This window comes from Amphiprion ocellaris, chromosome 6, assembly GCF_022539595.1.
Source record: "Amphiprion ocellaris isolate individual 3 ecotype Okinawa chromosome 6, ASM2253959v1, whole genome shotgun sequence".
NCBI lineage: Eukaryota > Metazoa > Chordata > Actinopteri > Pomacentridae > Amphiprion > Amphiprion ocellaris.
The window spans coordinates 24185825-24206826 of NC_072771.1; the positions used below are offsets into that span (position 1 = coordinate 24185825).

Below are 21002 nucleotides of genomic sequence, written 5' to 3' on the forward strand. Positions count from 1 at the left end.
AAGGACAACCTCATTTCAGTTCCAGTTTCTTATCCTTATCCGTGTAAATAAGGCCTGTATTAACACACTGACACTTAGCTGCTTTCTTCCAGATGGAGGCAATTATGACATCGTGAACAATGCTGTGATCTCAACACCCGGGCCACAAAACCACAGAGCCCAAAATGTGTCATTGCGACAAAGCTGGGAGATGAACTACCAGGAGGCAGCCATCTACCTGCAGGTATTCACAAGTAGAGGATTGTGGCATTTGTTAATTGCTGAGTGAACAGAGCAACTGTTTCTGAGTGCACATGATCACATAATGGTTTTATTATGGCCTCTATGCTGTATTACTGGTAGATGTTAAAACTTTGTACCCTTTCCAGGGGCTGTTTTGATAATTAAAGCTGCAGGAAGTGAAAAACTTGTTAATTTACAAGGAAGAAGAAGAGAGCAGGCACGCACAAATATGGACTTAACTTTTGACATCAGGAGAAGCATATTTGGAGCTTATAACATTAGGAATCACTCTTCCAACAATTAACACAGTGAGGCAAACACCAATATGTCAGATTTAGCTTCTGCCATCGCAGTTTGGTTGCAGTGTGTTTGTCCAACCACAGTAGCGACTCTTTTTATATGCATAATTTGGATTTATGTACAGGAAGGAGAGAACAATGATAAGTTCTTCACTCACCCTCGAAACCCAAAAGCACTGGCAGCGTACCTGTTTGCCCACAACCACCTTTTCTACATGATGGAGCTGCTCACGGGTCTGCTGCTGATGATGCTGTCACTGTGTGAAGCCCCTGCTGTACCGTCGCTGCGCCTGGATGTCTATGTGAGGGAACATATACACTCATACACACTCATACAAACCCAGCCTCTTACAGCCAGTTTTCTGTAAAAGCATTTTTCTGTCTGATACCTGTGCAGGTCCATGCCACGCTGGAGCTGCTGGCTTTGGTCATGGTGGCATTTGAACTCTGCATGAAGCTCCGCTGGTTAGGCTTCCACACCTTCATACGGCACAAGAGGACCATGGTGAAGGTAACTGATACATAATGTAGTAATGTTACAGTAGACAGAGAGCAGTCCTGTTTTCTGGCCTCGTCCTACAGAGAGGTCAGAGGTCAGGATCAACCACTTAAGCATGTCACCCTGCTGTGTGCATGCCACGTCAGACTCTGGGATTCGGCTTTCGTCGCTATATAGCTCATGTTTTCTCTTCTCTTTGTGCAGACGTGTGTGTTGCTGCTACAGTTTGTGGAGGCCATAGTGGTCCTGATCAGACAAACGTCTCACGTGCGAGTGACCAGAGCACTCAGACCCATATTTCTGGTGGACTGTAGATACTGTGGTGCTGTGCGCAGGTACATAAACGGACACACATACATGGAGATTCACGCTGTCAGGTCTAAGTTGTGGCCACAAAATAGAAAATTCTCCCCTTTTTGACTGAGATATTGTCTTAAAAATCAACAATTTATGTTTGCATACGAGAAAAATACTAGAGAGAATAAAGGTAAGAGCAGCAATTTTCACACTATTACAAGCTCAGTGAGATGCCCGCTCTATTTAGCTTGTAAACATCCATCAAGAATTTACTGAGTGTTTTTTGTTAATGCTGCCAAAAGGAGTTCTGCTTGTACTGTGTGCACTGACAAAGTTTCTTTTATCCAATCAGAAACTTACGTCAGATCTTCCAGTCCCTCCCTCCTTTCATTGACATCCTCCTGCTGCTGCTTTTCTTCATGGTTATATTTGCTATCTTGGGTAAGAATGTTTATTAACGAAATTCATATAAATGCTGTTACCTTCTTCTACTGAAAATTACATAGTAAGAGGAAACAACATCTGAGTGAATCTGGTTTTTGTTACTGTGTGTTTGATTGGTCTTTTGTGTCCTCCAGGTTTCTGCCTCTTCTCTACAAATGCTGCTGACCCGGTATGTTGAGACTTTAGTCTGACTGATAGTAGTTTGTTTGACTTATGTAAGTTGTGGGACTTGAGTGGTTCTTTGAGTGCACAGTCAGATTTCCTCACTTAAACTCCATCCTCTCGCCGCAGTACTTCAACACTCTGGAGAACAGCCTTGTCAGCCTGTTTGTGCTGCTGACCACAGCAAAGTAAGCACAGCGTCACACATGTTTAGTTATCTTTACACACATGACATGCAAGCAGTGGTTCCTACTTTTAGAGCTCATCATAAATGCTTTTGTCTGACCACGTGTGTCTGTTTTGTATCTTGTGACTCATTTATTTCACACTTCGCTCCCTTTCTCTCGTAGTTTCCCTGATGTGATGATGCCGGCGTACTCCAAGAACCGCTGGTCCTGTGTTTTCTTCATTGTTTACCTCTCCATCGAGCTCTACTTCATCATGAACCTGGTACAAATAGCCGCAATTTCACTACCACTACAATATCTAGCCAGATTTGTGTCTGTAATAGCAGCAACTGACAAGTTTGCCAAGTTGCGTATCAGGAATATTATATTTGAGGTCTTTTAAAAATAATCATGGCCTCCAATCTTCTCCCTTTTGCATAATTACTCATCAGCATCACTGTGCTGTTATTTTCTGTGTCCCCTTCCAGCTCCTGGCAGTAGTGTTTGATACATTTAATGATGTTGAGAAGATGAAGTTTAAATCTCTTTTGCTTCACAAACGCTCCGCTATTGACCATGCATTCCAGCTGCTGGTTAGCCGACAGGTATGTCCATTACATATGTTTGATGCAAATACTTAGTGAGCCGTTTATCTGTAGCTTCTGCCGGTTTTACATTTGACTGTTTTCTCCCCAGAGGCCGATGGGTGTGTCGCTGAAACAGTTTGATGGTCTGATGCGTTTTTACAGACCACGGATGTCTGCAAGAGACCGTTTCCTCACATATAAAGCTCTTAACACATCAGGGGCTCCTATGCTCAGGTAACTGCCACATACACGCTGTTACATGCATTCTTATATTTTCATGCAATTGAATTTAATGGGAGTTTGTTCTGTTGCAGTCTGCAAGACTTTTATAAGTTCTATGAGGTCACTGGCCTTAAATGGAAGGTAATTTGCTTTACACTGCACTGTGTAGTAAAATCTCACTCTGTTTTGTGTACTTTAAGCTGGTTGTAATATACATGTACTGTATATGTGTATAGGCACGTCGCAGTGGAGAACATTGGTTTGATGATCTGCCACACACAACCTTCCTCATTTTCAAAGGCAAGTTCTCTATTTTTCTCCTTCAGTGTTTTGTTTTTTTTTACGTAATTTACCCGTCAGTCCCTCATTCTTGGTGCTTTCTTCTGTAATAGGCATCAACCTGCTTGTCAAGTCAAAGGCCTTCCAATATGCCATGTGTAAGTGTAATATTTTACATTCTCCCAGCTGCACTCAGAGATGCTGAGCAAAGTCTCTCATCTCAGACCTTTTAATCTTTCCTTGTGATTGCAGATGTGGTGGTGGCCATCAATGGTGTGTGGATCCTCGTGGAGACGTACAGGCTCAACAGTAAGATGTTACCTGATGACATAAACACAAAAGCCTAAAAGAGGGGTGTAACACTACAGATTTCTTACATTTTTTTCCTCTGCAGATGGATTTTCCGGGTCCACATTTGTTCCCTGGAGTTACATTGTTTTCCTGACCAGTGAGTAGAAAATCAGTATCCATATGCTTTAAGACTGATCCCAGAGGGTGTCCAGAATTTAATATATCTGTTTACTTCCACTTCCACTAACTCTGCCTCTGTGCTTTCACTTTCAGTTTATGGTGTAGAGGTGTTATTGAAAATATCGGGTTTGGGGCCAATGGCTTATTTCAGCTCAGGGTGGAATCTGTGAGTAACACCTGAAATTCTTTGTTAGACTACAAACGAATGCTGAATCCAAAACTTCTAACTGAAACTGATCCATAATGAACACTCCAGTGAACACAAGACTGCATAAATCCATAGGGCCTGTTTGAGGGCGTTTGGATTCAGTATTATTAAATCAGTTTTTTAATATGGCAATATTGTAAGACTTTTACCTGAATATTTTGTGGAAGAAATTTAAAATGCAGCAGACACTAGTTCTGTGTTTTTGGTGGTAATCCATACTGTGCTCGTCTGTCCAGGTTTGACTTCTCCGTGACAGTGTTTGCCTTCCTGGGCCTGATCGCTCTTGCCTTCAATATGGAGCCATTCTACTTTATCGTAGTTCTCAGAACACTTCAGCTGCTGCGGTGAGGTTTCTTCTTTACTTTTAAGATCAGAGTGCACAATTACATATGGAGCTATTTATATTATGTATTTAAATTTTAATGTTTAAAGTTTGGTCTTTTGTCTTTTGCAGGTTATTTAAGATAAAGCTGAGGTACCGTAATGTGTTGGACACCATGTTTGAGCTCTTCCCCAGGATGGCAAGTCTGGGCTTGACCTTAATCATCTTCTACTATTCTTTTGCTATTGTTGGAATGGAGTTCTTTGCAGATGTGGTTTACCCCAACTGCTGCAAGTGAGTCATGCTGTCATCATTTGTAGAATTCCAAATTGCATTGAGTTACACTTTGTTTCTCAGGCTTCTGCACATTCATTTAGACGTATTAGCATTACCTCTGGTCTTCTGCATTCTCCTATACTTTAAGACACAAATTAACAAATTCTATGCATTTCCACTAACCATTCGTTATTCTGCTGATTTTTTTTTCAGCACCAGCACAGTGGCAGATTCCTACAGACAGATCAATATCACATTTGGCAACAAAACAGTGTTGGAAGAAGGCTACTATTATCTTAATAACTTCAACAACATTCTCAGCAGCTTTGGTAATTCAATTTTTTCAAAATATTTTTGTACTTTGTCAACAAATTCCATGAAAAGACCAAAACCAAATGTGAGTTACTTCATTTATCAGGACTGTCTGACTTCAACGTCATTAGTATATTTTTTTAGCCATCAGTTCATTCTTGTGTATGGTCGTGGAATTATTGTTGACAGAAAGTTTGCATTTATCTGCTTTCTCTCTCTCTCTGTGAATTTGCCAGATTATTAAAAATGCTCTCTCATTTTATCTCCAGTGACTCTGTTTGAATTGACTGTGGTCAACAACTGGTACATCACTATGGTAAGATCAAGCCTTTTATCAGTGGTTGTTCATCAGGCATCACTCTGCAGTCTAGTAACTGATCAACAGGTGTCGCTGTTTGACTGTTGCTGTGTTCGCTCCCCCACAGGAAGGAGTCACTTCGATGACAAGCCACTGGAGCCGCCTGTACTTCATGACTTTTTATATAGTTACCATGGTGAGGCCTGTGCAATCATATGTGCTCGATGGTTTTTGTTTTTATCTGTGTGTTTCTTTGTTTGTGAGATTCAGAAGATTCAGTATGAATCTGTGTGATGTGTTTTCTGTGCCCTCAACAGGTGGTGATGACCATCATTGTGGCATTCATTCTGGATGCGTTTGTGTTCCGCATGAACTACAGCCGCAAGAACCGAGAACCCCTGGATAATCCAGAGGGTGGGTTTATGTGTGTGTGTGTGTGTGAGTTTATGTTGCAGGATGTGGTCTGTCTGATTCTTGATCAGATCAGGATCTTGGGACTTTGGAGGCTCTTTGTTGCATTTCTCAAGCATCTCCTGGGCAATCTTATGGGTGTAGCAGGGTGCATTATCCTGCTGGAGGAGTGCTGTTAACGTGGTGGGTGTACATGGTTGCCAGTAGGGTTTAAGTGGGTAATGCATGTCAAAGTAACATTCACATGAATGCCAGGATGCAGTTTTCCCAGCAGAACATTGCATTGTAACAAGATGATCAGTGTTATTCACTGCACCTGTCAGTGGTTTTAATGTCGTGAGCATATGGTACGAAAGACGCGGTCTCGGCGTTCTTGTCTTGCACAGACTGATACTAGTTTGGCTAATACAGAGCTGTTAGCAGTCAGGAAGACATTTTAATATATTTGTTTTTACATGCTCTAGATGAGAATGGGATCGTGTTTGAAGTAGAAGTGAGTCGCGATGAAGCTCTGGCCACACTTGAGCTGTACAAACAGACGTGCCCAGGACTGTCTTCCCTCAGCTCTCTACAGGGAGTCCTACAAGCTATGGACAGGAGTGGGGTAAGCAAACAGCCACACACACACAATATAAACTCTTAATCCTCTTCTCTTCACATAAATTCAACTAATTGGCTTTCCCTCCTGTTTTGTTGTGCCCAGCACTCATCTCTGGTGTATCAAGGTCGCAGATCTAGGACCAAGAGTGACCTCAGTATGAAAATGTACGAGGAGGAGATACAGGTGAGAAACTGCAGAAATAATCTAAATTTAATGTCTGTACTTGGACTCTCTTGATATTTTGAATGTCTGGTTTCTCTAGGAGTGGTATGCAGAATATTCAAGGGAAAACCTGCCTCAACTAGACCAAAGTTTAGCACGGGAGCTGGACAGTCCCGGCTCTGAACCAAGTCCTTTCCCAGAGCCTCAGCTCAACTCACAGACTGGACCTCATGGTATCAACTAGTGCCGTTTTCAAAAGGTACATACGCGACATCATCTCAGTCTTTTTTAATGCAAAGAACCCCTATCACTCCTGGCCTTTTTCCAGTCTACTCACCGTTTGCCACACTGGGAAACTAGTGCGGGCCCCTTTGAACTGAAGTGAGAATGAGACGAGTTCACGGTGAAGGCATCTTTTACAGACGATAGACAACAGTACAGGGGTGTTGCCTGGATGGGAGCGTTGAACGTTGCCCTTTTTTTGGCCTTTTTAAAGACTGCAGCAAAAGCTACAAGGAAGCCTGTACTACCACAATATGTTGTGTACGTATACTACTGTAGGCCTTTTGTGCCATATTGTAAATCATGTAGTACTTAAACCTGATGCCTTAGTTTAATGGCTCATCTGATCAGTATTAACACAAATACTACTTCTACTAAGACCAAAAGTATGAAAACTTTCACTCCTTTTAGCTCAACCCAACAAATTACTATGTACAGTTTCTCCTAACTAAAGTCTCAGCAGACTTAGAAGTATTTTACTTTTATATAACTTCTCATTCTGTAATGTATTTGAGTTAATAAGGGATTTTAATAAACTGTTCAAATTGTCAAGTAATGTTTTGGTGCCGTACTCTGACACTGCTGCCAATTACTCGGATACATACAATTTAAGAATTAAGTTTGGAATAACGTGCGTACAATCTTGAAAAACAAACCAAAATTGTTTAATTACCCCAAAAGCAGCTTTGTACAAGGTCGTTGACATTTTGATTTACAGTACATTTGAATAATTTACAATGTTTTAAATTACAAATTTTTACAACCTGTGTTTTCTCTCTTGAGTTACAAAGTGCAATCACAGCTTCAGTGAATACAAAGAAGAAGCTGAATAAAGGCCCGATGTGATTAGTGTCAGCCCTCCCTGAGCAGAAGAGTCTTAGTTTGTCAATATTTTACTGGTGTTACTAACAAACCACTGTCTGGCTGTGAGAGAAGGCGAGTGCAACAAAACGTACTGTTGATTCTTTCATAAATAGTGCATTAATGTTATGTGTAGAAGAAGATGCCATTTGTCTGCACTCTTTGCAGCCCCTGTTCCAGTGTGTTGGGGTGGTTTGTCATTTTTCAGACTGGCCACAGTGTCAGGTCGATACAGTGTGGATCTTGCCAAACTCAGTGAGAAGGGCAATGACTAGAAAGATGGCGTAGAAGACAAGGAGAAAGATCCCATAGGTTCGACCCAAGTGGAAGTGGCACAGTGGAACGATGACAAAGGACAGGACCAAAGACAAACCCAGAGATCCTGCAAGGACCCACGTCAACAAACCCTCTGATTCAAACTAAGGAGAAAAAAAAAGAGACAAAATGCATTATCTTCATAGGTTCCAAAACAGTCATATACATACAAAGCATTTTTACATTTCTCTGGGTGATCATGTTTGAAGAGAAAGAATACCTGCACGTCAGACTGTGTTTTAACCATCTGCAACAGACATCCCAAACCGACTCCAAGCAGCATGTCTGAAGGAGTTACAGTCAAGGACACACTAATTACCAGCCTCTTACATGCTCTTGAATTAAGTCATGTTTTTATACGGACTCTAGTGTACAGCCATTCTCTAGCACAGTGCAAAATAGTCTGGCTGCACTTTACCAGCATTCTGTTATATGGGAGAAAAAAGCTTTGGCATGTTTGCATTTCTTCAAACTAATCAATCATCTTGGGTAGTGAGTGCTAAGCCCAGGATGCAGCAACAATGCCCCTAAAAAAGAATTGCCAGGTGAACTGTTTTGGTGGCACATTTGCGTGCAAAGAGACAAGAACTGTTATTAAAATGAATAATTTACCGAAAAAACACAAGGGCTGCTATATTACATAATGCAAGCCTTTGGCAAAACTTGAAATTTCCAGTATGATGGTATGTTACTGCCCTGAGGCGATGGTTGAGGAGAAAGCAGTGTCAAAATAAGGATACTGAAAATGATGCCTCCAAAGCAGGCAGATATGGCCATCCGTGGGTATCCCTGCCGAGCGATGGTGATGTCAGAAAAACAGTCTGAAAGAGAAACATACAGACAATTTCAAATACAGGTATTAGTTTGTTTTATTTTTTTAAAATATGTTTTGAAAAATCTAAATTAGAAGTTGATTCTCAGGTTTCACCTCCTATGCTGTTGCCCCAGGCCAACAGAGTCAACCCCAGCACTGTGTTGCTAAGACTCAGCACCACGCCGAGCATGTGCAGGAGACTGACCACCTCAGAGGCTGCTGCACTGATTAACACCGCACTCACCATGAAGCCTAACAGAGCAAAGAGCTGCAGAGAGCAAAACTAAATGAGAATCAGAGGTGCACATGCAACAGAACATGTTTCAACAAAAATGTTTTAAGAGCAGCGATGTGGCTCTAATGTTGACGGCATTATGATAAATAATACATACAGAATGGGAAACATTCTATGTACTGCTACCATTTACACCAAAGCACTGCTGTGACTCAGTGGAGCCTCACAGAGACTGAGGACACTTTGTCTTGTAAAAATGATTACAGCCTCTCATATGATATTATACAAGGCAATAGCTCAAGGTGGTAATCTTTAACCCTGACCACCCCACCCCTATTTTTTAACACCATCTGCTCCTTTCTTATACTTACTGGATGATATTTGGGAGGACAGTCGTTGGTGGTTGTGCAGAAGACAATAGCGGACAGGAAAAGTCCCAGCAGGAGAACCAGCAGCCAAAGAGGAAACTGCCCTTGGATCATATATTCTCCATCTAAACAGTAGTTTAAGAAAAAGATTTAAACTGTAGCTATAAACAGATGAAATATGTTGTGTCATGCTGCCTTTAACCTGAAAGTTAACACACTTACATACTTGAGTTAAGCCCCATAATCAACAACGTCAAATAGTCTTTGCTATATTTACACATAAGTATGGTCACAATTATTAATACTCCACTTTATTATGTATTCTAACCCAGTAATGTAGTATTTTATATCATTTTGTATGATTTTAATCTCTAAAGTGAAAATTACACAGGCAAAATCCACCCATAAATATGGCTAAAGTGTCTTTCCTTGTTAGGCTGTTTTGTCACGTCATTCATAAACCTTTTTCTACTGGAAAGAACTTTGGTGCAACGGCTGTTGTTTTGAATGTGCTATAGAAGCAACAGTGACTTGACTTACATGCTCCAGACTCGAAGGCGAGCACGCACACTAAAGGAGCAGTGATCAGATGGAGGCAGTTCAGTGGGCGTCTCCAGTTTTTGTCTTCTTTGTCAGGGTCGACCACAGGGATACACAGCAACAGCAGCACCTCTAGAGGTGTCTGATGGGTGCAGGACAAACAACACAGGAGTAATTTACATTAAAAACAGAATCTTAAGTGGATTTTTTACTGCTGCGTCCTATCAACCAGGCTTACACGCACAGCTACCTTGACTACTTTAAGAGCTCTCCATCGCCAGGATTTTCTCCTCCACTTTCTGTGGTCTACTGGATTCAGAGAGCTCAGCAGGATATGACTGGTGGACTCCAAATAAGGCAGCAGTGGCCTGTACTCTGAGTCTGCAACACAAGCCCACGTGCAGGTTATGACCCTCATCATGAAGAAAAATCCTGTTGCATATTAACTTCTATATTGATTTGTAGACAGGTGCTGCACTCCTACCATAGTCTTGCTGGATGGTCCCACCGGTCAGACAGGGAATGTCATCATCTGATGAGTCAGACGAATGAAACTCTTCTGCAAAGAAAAACATAAGATCCTCACTGGGAGCTGTGAGAACATGTTGGTTGTTGTTTTGTCTGCATATGCACATGTCTAACCTGGAATATGTGTAACACTCTGGACGCTCGTGTTCACTGAATATTTTTGTCGGTTGTAGATGTAGGTACTGATGATTACAGTCAGGACATACACCACATAGAGGCTCATGTACCCTGGAAAAAGGAAAGGAAGTAAAGTCAGAAGATTGAGATAGACTGGTCTGAAAACTTGACACAGTGGCATGCAGTGTTCTGTACGTGTGGGGTTGAAAAACTTTATGGTTTCGAAGGAAAATCCACAACTTGTTGATATTCAGATAGTTATGCCAAATTTACCGCCCATATCATTTCCACTGCCCCCTTCCCCCTCATCTCTCCTCCCACTCCTTTTCCCACTGTACGAGTACCAACAGTGTTTTCTGTTTGTTTCTCATGTACAGAGTCAGGATTATGTATGAAAAGTAAATGCACAGCCAAGAGATGTTGGGAGATATTCACTGAATTTGACAAAAAGTGTATTAGGTTAAAACTGCACTGACGTTTAATAATAAGTATTACCGGTAAATGTGACTATAATTTAACATAAGTATTTAGCAGGTATTGCGCTGTCAGGAAGCACAAAATACATAAAAATAACAAAGCTATAAAATGTACAAATCATTAGTCACTACAAATATAATAAAAATGTCTTTCAATAATATTTATAGGCATAAACGACGCAGTGTGTGAACTTTCACCTGCTTTGTCTCAGAATGATTTGTAGCTGAAGTTACGCCACTCTAAAATAAGCATTCTCAGTGTATGTAGTTCTGAATCCAACACTGAAAGTTTCACACTTTCATACAGAAGTGAAGAAAATACTTGTAGTCTCAGAGTTTTTTTTTTAAAAATCTGCATCAGGAGTGTGGTTTTTGTCCAAGAACACACAGTGGTTGAAAGTCCCATGAGTCTGATTTCTTTCTTTTAGTGAACTTCAATAGTTGTAGTAGCAGTTAATTCCTGGATCTTTGCCAACATAACTTCCTTGACTCACAGAGAAACTTTGCACCAAGAGGGACAGATATCTTTAAACAGGCCTTTGAAACGGCCTGTTACGTAACATGTAAACAAACAGGACAGAAAGTAATAAACTGCAGAAAATGGACGGGTTGGTCACAGACAAGGAAACGTCCTTCCTGTCAAGTCTACTCAGAGTTCAGATTGTTAGAGAACTGTCGGTGTCCACCGGTAGGGACCAACAGACAAACCTGATCAAAAGGGCAAAAATACACTCAAATAACATTCCTCTGTGTGTGTGTGTGTACTCTTGCGTACCTAGTGTTTCTCCAAGCGTCACGGTTCCTCTGTACAACATGAGGAAAGTCCAAAACACTGCAGTCATGTAGAAGATAACGTCACGTAGAAACGGGCGGGAGGCCACAGTGAATGGTTTGACCAGCGCCACGTTGCCCGCAACTACTGTAGTGACAAATATACCAGCTCCTGAGAGATGAGAAGAAGATTTGCAAAGTTGAAGGCCTATTTTGTTTATTTTTCTTGGTGTTTGTGTGAGTGAGACTCAGTCTGTTCCTACCAAACAAAGCCCCGACCGCCAGCCCAGCAGTGTGTGGGTGGGAGAACGCTGCCATGGCACTGAAGATGTCAGGAGCTCCATTACCGAGAGCAAGAAACGTTACGCCCTCAGCACGGACAGCAGTCAAGGAAACTATTCCCCACAAAAAAAAAACGTCATTGAGAAGTGTGAAAAGAAATCAAACCGAGAACTTGTGGGCAGTGAAAGGATACGGCCACGTTGTGACTGAGGTGTAGAGTGGAAGAGATGGCCGACAGATTGGGACAGAAACTGGAAGAAAAAAATAAACACATGAGAAATGCAAAAAGGAATGGAGAATATGTCAGAATTTACAGAAAGAAATGTTAGTAGTTACGTTAAACCAACAGCAGCTTCTTTACTATCTGGCTACAGTCATGCACTAGTGTGTGAGGTGAGCGGGACTGACTGTGTTTCCTTTGAGGAAATCTCACAGTTTTACAACTCAAGTGAAACGGCGATGAAAGACCATGTGACTCTTCTTCATGTGACCGTTAAGCTGACAAAGCTGAGGGCATAAATGTGTGTAGTCTGTGTATGTGACATTTCATTTTCTATTGTTCAAACTCATGGGCACATAAAAAGGGCCATTATGATGGTGGTAGCATGAGAGACACTTACAATTTAGATGCAGTGAGTCCAAGAATTACAAACAGAAAGAGCAGCCATATAATCTGTGGAGAGGCACAAGAGAGCAAAGTCACTCAAACTGTTGTTTTAGTGACACACACTTGTAGAAGACCAAAGTGCTACTGGAGTTTATGCACTCAGACAAATGCTCCACAAACAAGAATTAGCCTGAATGCATTCACTCTGGTAAACATGGCCTTAGTTGACTCCATTGATCTCATTGTTCCTAATCTGCAGTGGGGACATTTGTTTCCTCCAACAACACATTTTTCTTGGTGGACTTTGTCTGCAGGATCTCCCCTGTACTGTTGTTGCCTAACAGAAGCAATCTAGTTATGTTGCAAAGAGGGGAAATGAAAAAGTCAAACATTCATGTGAAAATCCTTTATTTAGCAAACAGTAGAAAGAGTGTTTTACGCCATGCCTGGTTCTCCCACAGTGAAGCCTACTTCCTCAAAAGATCATCTGAGATGCAAAGTTTCACATTGATGCATGACAACATTTGACACCCAGAAACACACACACACTTACACAGAGAGTGATGGTGAGAGGTGTGAGGTTGGGAGGTAGCAGACAGAAGACCGTGTAAAGATAGTTGATGAAGCCGTCTGCCATGGTGCAGTCCGGTGTGCTCTTCACAAACGCACAGCGATCTGCTGCACTGCGGTTCATCACACGGTCGCACTGCACACACAAACATTACATTAGCTTTCAAATTTCTTATCGAAATGGCTCAACGTGTTGATACAGGAAAGCCTGCTGAGACAACCGACGCAGCAAAATTTAACCTGATTTAATGTGAACATCTGCACAGACCATCCAACGGTTTTCTTCCTCATTCTGTCAAACTGAAATCAGATTTTGGGCTCCACATAGGTCTCATTGTTGTGGATGATTCACTGCAGCCACTGATTTGTATTTTCTGCAGTAGTATATGTTGAAAGATTCGACCAATTGAATTTTAGGAATATTCTGATATTAAAGTGAAATCAAATCAAATATTTTTCGCTCGTCATCATAGTGATTTATGAATGTAAACAGAACAAACAAAAAAGCTTCATAAATTCAGAGTACAATACACACTTTACATTACATGTGTCAGTATTAACTGACTTTGTAGTATTGCAAAATTTAAAAAATTGTAAAAATCCAATATCCTTATAAAGCAGTCCTGATTACTTATTTGCAACACGGACTATAAAGGCTGAATCTGCCCAGATATTTTAAGAGATTGTTACCACACTGTTAAAAATGACAGCTGTATATCCAGTACTTAAGATTTTATGTGATCAAATATAAGTCATCCATGAATTCTACATTTCCAAAGATAGTAATCACGCTGTGCTTGGATTTACACCAAAATAGAGGAAACTGCAGTAGATTAAGAGCTTTTTCTGATGCTTCACCCACCTGATTTAAAAACATGTAGGGAAAATGCACTTCAATAGAATGCAGTCCAGAATATCATAAAACACACAGTTAAATATCCATCACCTACAAAAAAGGGCCACTTTACACTTCTTTAAAGGTAGATTGTGAGGCAGAGGTTTAGTACTGAATTGCATTGTGCACGTATATGTAATAAAGTGGACAGAGAGTGTGTTTACCCTCACCTTCATCAAATATCAACTGAAGTGATGTTTTAGGAGAGACAGACATTCAGATTAAGGAAATTTTTAGTTCCTGTCTGACTTTACCATATCACTCTAACGGTGCATACTCCCTAACAAGAGTGCAGTAAATCAAATGACCACTAATCAAATGCTGCACTATGGAAATGGAACCTGTGAGACCTCTGAGTGTTTGATCAGCTTTGCCTGATTGATAAACCGGTCTTGGAGATAAATTGAGATTGTGTGTGTTTTTTTAAATAATGAAATAATACTGGATTCATTATTACAAAAAAAAATATCTACACCTTTATCTGAATGTATATACGGCAAGGAACAGTTGTTTTAACCTGTATTTTCAGTCCCATCCGTCCACCTGCATCTGCACATTCCTCCTGTCATGTAAAACTTCTCTGATGTAAACATCTCAGATGAAACTAGTCACACAATCATGTGACAGCTGGAAGAACGTGCTGACAACCTGCTGGCTCCAGATCAAACTGCACGCCTGATAAACAAGTTTCCCCACAAGTGACACACAGCATGTTTCTCTGTCAGCTGTCTGATCTCACCTCATCGTTGCTGCTCTCAGGCATCGTCATGGTCAGTGTTGTGTTTGAGGACAGTCCAGCTGACCGGGCAGCAGCCTGGTTTCTCAGAATCCCGGAGCCTGAAGTGGCCCCTCGGTGACACGAAAACAGCAGCAGTGACAGGAAAACTCTGAGATACATGATGAGTTTATCCAGCGTCCATTCTGCTGCTGATCAGGACTGTGCTCGGTGGGTTTAATCCTGGAGTCCGTCAGCTGAGAAAAACCCGAAAACCTCACAAAATTAATCTGACATGTCGGCGATGTTGTAGCAGCTTCAGCTGATCAGCAACATTTGGTGTTTAAGGCTGTAAACAGCGTGTGAGCTCAGATTGAGTGTCCGTGTACATTCTGTTCACCTTCTTCCTCTGGAGCTCCTCCTCTGTTTAAACAGCCTGACCCGTGCTGCCTTCAGGGACGCTTCGTAAACTCACAATGTTACATGGGCAAAGCAGCAAAACAGATGCTAAATCTCTGCCTTTTTTTTTTTGGTCTGTTCTTGCTTTCTGTATTTTTTTTCTATCCTGTAATTCTGAATTACATTTTTGTCCATTTTTGCATTTGATTTAATACTTGCTCTGTCTTAAGCACATTAGCTGTAATGCATTGTATTTGTCTGTACTTGTTTTCAATACTTAAAAAAAAAGAAACAGCAGAAGGGGAATGGTCCGTGTACGGATCTGGTAATTGGATTTTCTGTTCTGAAACGGGTATTGGAAAACAAAAAACGAGTGGTTATTTGATTTTTGTTTTAAAATATAAACATTAAAATTGAAATACAAGACGTTTTTCCTTTTCATGATCAAAAAGGGATATACGAAATGTTAAAAATGCTTTGATTTTCATTTTATATTTAGAATAACAAAAAAATAAAATCAGTAAGAGACAGAAACGAAAAAAGGTCCGTTTTTTAAATTTTCTGAGACCGGAAGTGGTCATCAGCAAGTGTGGAGCCAAACGACAACAAGATTCTCAGAGGGCGGAGCCAGAGAGCAGTGATTGGTCAGACTGACTGAGAGCCAGAGAACAGCGATTGGTCAGACCATAGATAATATAGAAGACAGCGCGCTAGCGTATCTAGTCTATGTATATCTATGGTCGGCATGTCTGGTAGCATCTCTGGCTGCTGTTGATCTTGTTTTTGGAGTAAAACACGGTAAGAAGAGAAATACTTCTAACCAGTAGCGTTGTTTTGTTGTACGTTAAGTCAGCGACTTGTGAAGAGTTGTGTTTTGTCGTGTTTGAGCAGTTGGTCCGGACGCGTTAGCTAGCTAAGCGGCTAAGTTAGCTAGCGGGCTAATTAACACAGGTGGCTAACTTACCGCTGAACACCTGTGTTAGTTGCTGCCACAGTTGTCCGTCATTATTAGGCTGAACTTCTCAACCTGTATTTCTCTGCTGTGTATTTGAGCTTTTAAAAAAGTTATTTTACTTTAAGGTTAACTGAAACCCTTTCAGCTGCACTGAAGTTTAACATTCAGCTGGTTTGAAGTGAATTGAATGCGCTTCACTTAACACTGCGCAATATTACCTCTCTGAATCTCCATAATTTCAATAAATTCCTCTCTTCCACTGCTCAAGTTCAATCTAGCATATAAAATGACATTAATAGTGAATAAACTAACGACCAGCCATTGTATTTATTTATTACTGCATGTATTTGTAGTAAAACATGAGTTGAAACATCCTACTTTTGGATCTAGAACTGCACAAGCCGTTCATTTTCAGTCACCTGATGAGTTAAACTCCCCTTTTTATGTGAGGTTGAAGCAGAATGTTGAGTTAACAAAGAAAGTTGTTTATAATTTGCGATACCTGTTATCTCTGACTGAGGCTTTAGTTTTTGTTGAGCTGATTTACACGTAGAAACTTTGTTCAGGAAAATTTCTCAGTAGCTCAGAGGACAGGCTGCTTTTTACACAACCTTGTAAGAGAATGTCTGTCAATGCTTTCAGCAGAATTTAGAAACACAACACTTCCTAAACAGATATTTTGAGGCTGTGAGGTTGAACGTTTGAGAGTATATCAGTGTGTTTGTTTGTGGTCTTTCTGTTTCTAGGTGGAAGCTGAATTAGTGAGGATGACTCCTGCTCCTGTCATCTCTAAGCTCCTCACACATCTTTACCTGCACATGAGGAAAATCACTCCTGTAGAATGCAGGTATGTTTGCCATTATTATAAAAAGATGTTGCCTGGTGACCTGTCAGAAACCCATTATACAGAGTCAGCCAAAATAATGTTTACACATATCAGGAAAAGAAAAACTTGCATAAATATTTCAATACCAAATTTATTCAGACATCACGAGATTAATAAAAGTTATCTTTGGCCTCTACAATTACAAGAGGTGCTCAAAGTGGTGGCCACTGGCTTCCAGACATTTCTGTTGTGTTGTAGATGTCACTTGTTGATGCTCCATTTATGAGGGTAATGCCATCTGTTGGGAAAACATCGTACAACAGGACACAGAGTTATCATGATTTGATCAAACTTAGAAAGAGGTATCTATATGTGTAGAAGTACTTATACAAATGAAATGTTTATTAAAGTTTTTGTTTTCCTGATGTGTGTCTACACTATTTTGGCTGACTCTGAACTTAATGAGAACAAAACTGTCATTTAATTGTTGCTCTGAAAGCTTCTTTAGTGAAAACCGGCTGGTGTTCTGCTTTGAAACAAACTGCTGTTGAGGTCTGTGTTTTTAGGTTTAACCCCACAGTTTCTGAATGAACTGATAGTTGTTTTTTCCTGATCAATGTGGGCGTTATAATTGATGGTAACATTTACTGATTATATAATCAGCATGACAATATAACAGTATAACATTCTGACCACCTGACTAATACTGTGTTGGTCCCTTTATGCTGCTAAAACTCCTCTGACCCAGTGGTTCATCAGAACCTCTGGGGATGTCCTGTGGATTCTGTGGATCCTGTGGGTTGCAGGGTGGGTCCTACCTAGACCAGGCTGATCCTGGACCATCCCACAGATGCTCCATCAGATCTGGATGTGGGGAGTGTGGAACCCAGGTGAACAGCTTAGCTCTGTCGTGTTCCTCGGACCACTCCTGTAGTAGCAGTTTTAGTTTGTCCTGCTGAGGGTGGCAGCTGGCATTAAGGACTGCTGTTGCCATGGAGACTAGGGGGTTGTTTGTCCTGCAGTGTTTAGGTGGTGGTACATGTCAAACATCCACATGAACGTCAAGATTTCCCAGCAGAACGTTGCATTAGAACAAGATGATGGATGTTGTTCTCTTCAGCTGTCAGTGGTCAGAATCTTGTGGCTGATCAGGTGGATCTGTCTGCCTTTACTCTGACATCCAGAGTTATACAAAAGTGTAGTATGTGTGCAGTGCAGAAGAGATTTACTTTATTATATACTTTTATTTTTTTTTTAAGGGAGAGCAATTTTTTATCCACCTGAAGAAGACCGTCTTTCCCTTCAAAGGATAGTTAATAATTACTACGGCTTCCATAGTCGTCCCATCAGAGAAAATCATATCCATATACAGATTTTTATTAATTCCAGGGCTGGTTCAGTTAAGATTATAATAATAACTACATCAGATAATTCTTGGTCGCAGTTGGAATTTTGCAGCCTGAGAGATGGTTGAGAAGGTTTGCAGTTCTTGTTTTAGCAAAATATGTTATAATAGAAGATCTTTATTGTCATTGTACATGAAATTATCTGCAAACCAGCAAAGTGCATCAGTCTGAGGTGTCTAAAAATAAGTAAAGAAAAATGCTTCTAAAGCCAATAATAAACTGAATATTTTGAAGGATTATTCTAAAAAGGAAAGAAAAGCTCCATTCTCACTCCTCTCAGGATAAATTCATTAAAATTGACTTTAAATTTAGTTTCAACACGAGATAAAAACATTTACTTTCATTACTGATGTCAAGTTTGAATAAAGTTCATGCTACTTTTATAAAATGATGAAAGTGAATAAATTGTATTTCTGTGATCTGTGTTTGATTTCTGTCTTTTCTCCTGTCATCCAGATGTTCAGAGGGAGATGATGCCACATCTGGTCCAGCTGATGGAAGGTCTTGAAGTTCTCTGACTGGCCTCGACTGAAGATGGTCGTCTCACTGGATTTAAGGTTCAGATGCTCCGTAACAAACTCCACCAATGTGCCAACAGGGAAGCTTTAGGTTTATTAAATGTTGCTATGAAGGTATCGCTGTTTTTCTTTGTGAATGCAATGTGCTCCAACTGAAACTTGAATTAGAACTTAGAAGTAAATCCTTCCATCTGAAAGGATTTAGTTGCATTCATAACCTCATAACATTCTAATTTTTATTCCAGTCTTAGTTGGAAATAGAATCTCTGTATTGATTCAGGTAAAAACTGAACTTCACAGCATGTTGGAGCAAAACAACCAGATGAAAACTGTGATGGTGTTGGATTGTCAGACCGTAATGTTGCAGCTCAAAGCAGCTTTTGTAGCTCAGTTCATTCTGACATTCAGCTATGAATCAACACAGCAGATGGTGATCCATGCTGTGGAAGTCTCACATCTCCTGATTTAATGGAGCTGCTTTGCACTTTTTACACTGTTTATTCACCAACACTTTATTTAATAAAAGTCCCATCTAGTTTTTATGAGGAATGTGATGTTTTAATTTCTCTGTGAATAACTGCAGTCTAATGCAACAGCTGGAATTGTAACATCTGTCCTGATATTGATCATGAAGTATTGATCAGAATACTTATGGTCAGCAGTCATCCCTGAAGTTTTACAGTAAAATCTTTACTTGTGTTGTGAACTTTGGTAAGAAGCAGAAATGTTAGTGTTGCCATGGATACATGAGTGTTAAATTCTGTCCATGTTTCATTTTGGGAAATGCAGTCCAGTTCCAGAATGTGGAGGAATTTAGTCTCACAATCACAGACAACAAATATTATCTGAAAGTCGGGTTATTGTTGTTTATCAGCACAATACAAAAAGATTAATGTTAGAAATATTCCAGTTAAGACTCTAGAATATCATGATTTATGTAACTTTACCTCAATAATATGAATGTTCAGGTTAAGATTGTACAGTGATATTTATTATGTAAGTTTAGCTGATTAAAGTTTATGACTCCGCACTAAAATGTTATTGAAATTGACATCATTATTATAATATTTAGGGTCAGATGCTACAGTATTGAGATTAAGAAATTAAATATTCTATAAAATGTAAATAGACTGAACTCATTTGGATCTATTTAAGTGGGACTCTACAATATTATTTGACACAAATCTATCTAAATCAAAATTTTAATAATTTTCATGCCAAACATTTACTGGACTGATTTAAATATTAAAATCACTCCTTTCTAATCCTCTGCTGTACGTTCAAACCTGAGGCCTTAAATAGAAACACACAAGTATCTGATTGAAGGAACTTCTGCAGAGTCCTGGTTCCAGAACATGATGATAGAATTATAGAAAAACTTTAACAAAAGCTGCCTGAGAGTTTACAGGTTTTTATGTTGGATTTCTTCAGTAATTTAATGAGCGTTATCAGCAATAATCAAGTGTTCATTTGATGAACTTCATTTCCTAAAACATCCAGAATTGGAGCTCATATCTTTGGCAGCTGTAAAGTTTCTGCTCCTTCAAAGTTCACAACACAATGAATGAATTCCTAAAACACTCTCAATGCTGGAGAGCGTTTGTGATGCTGAAGCAGTGACCAGTTTTTCTGTTTCTTCTCTGGAGATACACAATGAGGGACGTCTGCAGAGACTGAGAAAGAGTCTCACCACATCCTGACATGAGGAAAAAGACTTTATTGAAGACTACAATGAGAAAAACTATCAGACAGCAGACGGCATGCATTCAAGGTGAGCTCTGAACATTTGATCTGGAACAGGAATTCAATAACGGCAGCATGAGCTTCATTTCAGTCTGTAGCTGCTGAATTCATGGATGAATCATCTGGCACTAGAGAGGAAGACCATCAAACATCCACGTCAGCTGATGGAGGTCCAAGAGTCTCACCCAACAAACAACCTACAGAGTGAAGACCTCGAATCTGATTGGACGGCCTCCTATTCAGCCACATGTGTGAACAAATGCCTCTAAGTTGATTTGTTTTCTAAAATAAATCTAGTTTGAGTCCTAATCTATGCCCGAGTGTTTGCTTCTTTACACCACTGTTAACAGTTTAGGTTGTTAGATTGTTCCAGATAAGACAAGTACAAGATTCTTCAGAGCCGTTCTACCATGAGCCTGACAGGAAGAACTCCAACAGCTACTGAATGTTCCTGTGGTCCCCTCAAGGCTACAGGAGGAGCCCTACGAGGACGAGCCGGTCCACCTGATGGTGGCCAGTCGCTGCGGTTCAAAGCCAACA

The 21002-nt window shown here is 40.3% G+C and overlaps 2 protein-coding genes and 1 long non-coding RNA gene across 4 annotated transcripts in view; 2 read left to right on the forward strand and 1 right to left on the reverse strand.

The window, feature by feature from the left end:
* The window catches only part of tpcn1 (two pore segment channel 1), a 16027-nt gene extending 4308 nt beyond the window's left edge, over nt 1–11719 (forward strand). For both annotated transcript variants that reach the window (XM_023294155.3, XM_023294154.3), the window contains exons 2-26: nt 93–223; nt 647–823; nt 919–1032; nt 1225–1355; nt 1670–1758; nt 1896–1930; nt 2053–2111; nt 2274–2373; nt 2579–2695; nt 2787–2911; nt 2992–3040; nt 3136–3199; nt 3292–3336; nt 3431–3487; nt 3573–3626; nt 3743–3815; nt 4094–4201; nt 4312–4473; nt 4669–4784; nt 5037–5083; nt 5193–5261; nt 5383–5479; nt 5941–6080; nt 6180–6260; nt 6340–11719. In XM_023294155.3, the coding sequence (XP_023149923.1) occupies nt 93–223; nt 647–823; nt 919–1032; nt 1225–1355; nt 1670–1758; nt 1896–1930; nt 2053–2111; nt 2274–2373; nt 2579–2695; nt 2787–2911; nt 2992–3040; nt 3136–3199; nt 3292–3336; nt 3431–3487; nt 3573–3626; nt 3743–3815; nt 4094–4201; nt 4312–4473; nt 4669–4784; nt 5037–5083; nt 5193–5261; nt 5383–5479; nt 5941–6080; nt 6180–6260; nt 6340–6483 (2384 nt within the window). In that variant the 3' untranslated portion in view covers nt 6484–11719. The remainder of the gene's footprint in view (nt 1–92; nt 224–646; nt 824–918; nt 1033–1224; nt 1356–1669; nt 1759–1895; nt 1931–2052; nt 2112–2273; nt 2374–2578; nt 2696–2786; nt 2912–2991; nt 3041–3135; nt 3200–3291; nt 3337–3430; nt 3488–3572; nt 3627–3742; nt 3816–4093; nt 4202–4311; nt 4474–4668; nt 4785–5036; nt 5084–5192; nt 5262–5382; nt 5480–5940; nt 6081–6179; nt 6261–6339) is intronic.
* Nucleotides 7165–15029, reverse strand: slc8b1 (solute carrier family 8 member B1). Its single transcript, XM_023294156.3, has 15 exons — nt 14640–15029; nt 12989–13141; nt 12449–12501; nt 12022–12079; nt 11810–11915; nt 11551–11718; nt 10297–10410; nt 10139–10213; nt 9905–10035; nt 9655–9796; nt 9118–9239; nt 8626–8779; nt 8438–8518; nt 7918–7982; nt 7165–7801 (listed from the first exon to the last, which is right to left on the reverse strand). The coding sequence occupies exons 1-15, from the start codon at nt 14796–14798 to the stop codon at nt 7604–7606; spliced, it is 1779 nt and encodes a 592-aa protein (XP_023149924.1). The 5' UTR covers nt 14799–15029; the 3' UTR covers nt 7165–7603.
* A 1813-nt stretch (nt 15030–16842) lies between these two features.
* On the forward strand, nt 16843–20771 carry LOC129349146 (uncharacterized). The gene is made up of 2 exons (XR_008602018.1): nt 16843–17685; nt 18658–20771. It is a non-coding gene; the product is annotated as an uncharacterized LOC129349146 (long non-coding RNA).
* The last annotated feature ends 231 nt before the right edge of the window (nt 20772–21002 follow it).

Bases quoted from the DNA above. Each gene is read 5' to 3' on its own strand.
- slc8b1 (XM_023294156.3), bottom strand. From the start codon at position 14,798: ATGTATCTCAGAGTTTTCCTGTCACTGCTGCTGTTTTCGTGTCACCGA. The intron at 9,797-9,904 runs GTAGCTGTGCGT...TGCACCCATCAG, and splicing joins GAGCTCTTAAAGTAGTCAAG to ACACCTCTAGAGGTGCTGCT. The intron at 7,983-8,437 runs GTATCCTTATTT...TAACTCCTTCAG, and splicing joins CTTTGGAGGCATCATTTTCA to ACATGCTGCTTGGAGTCGGT.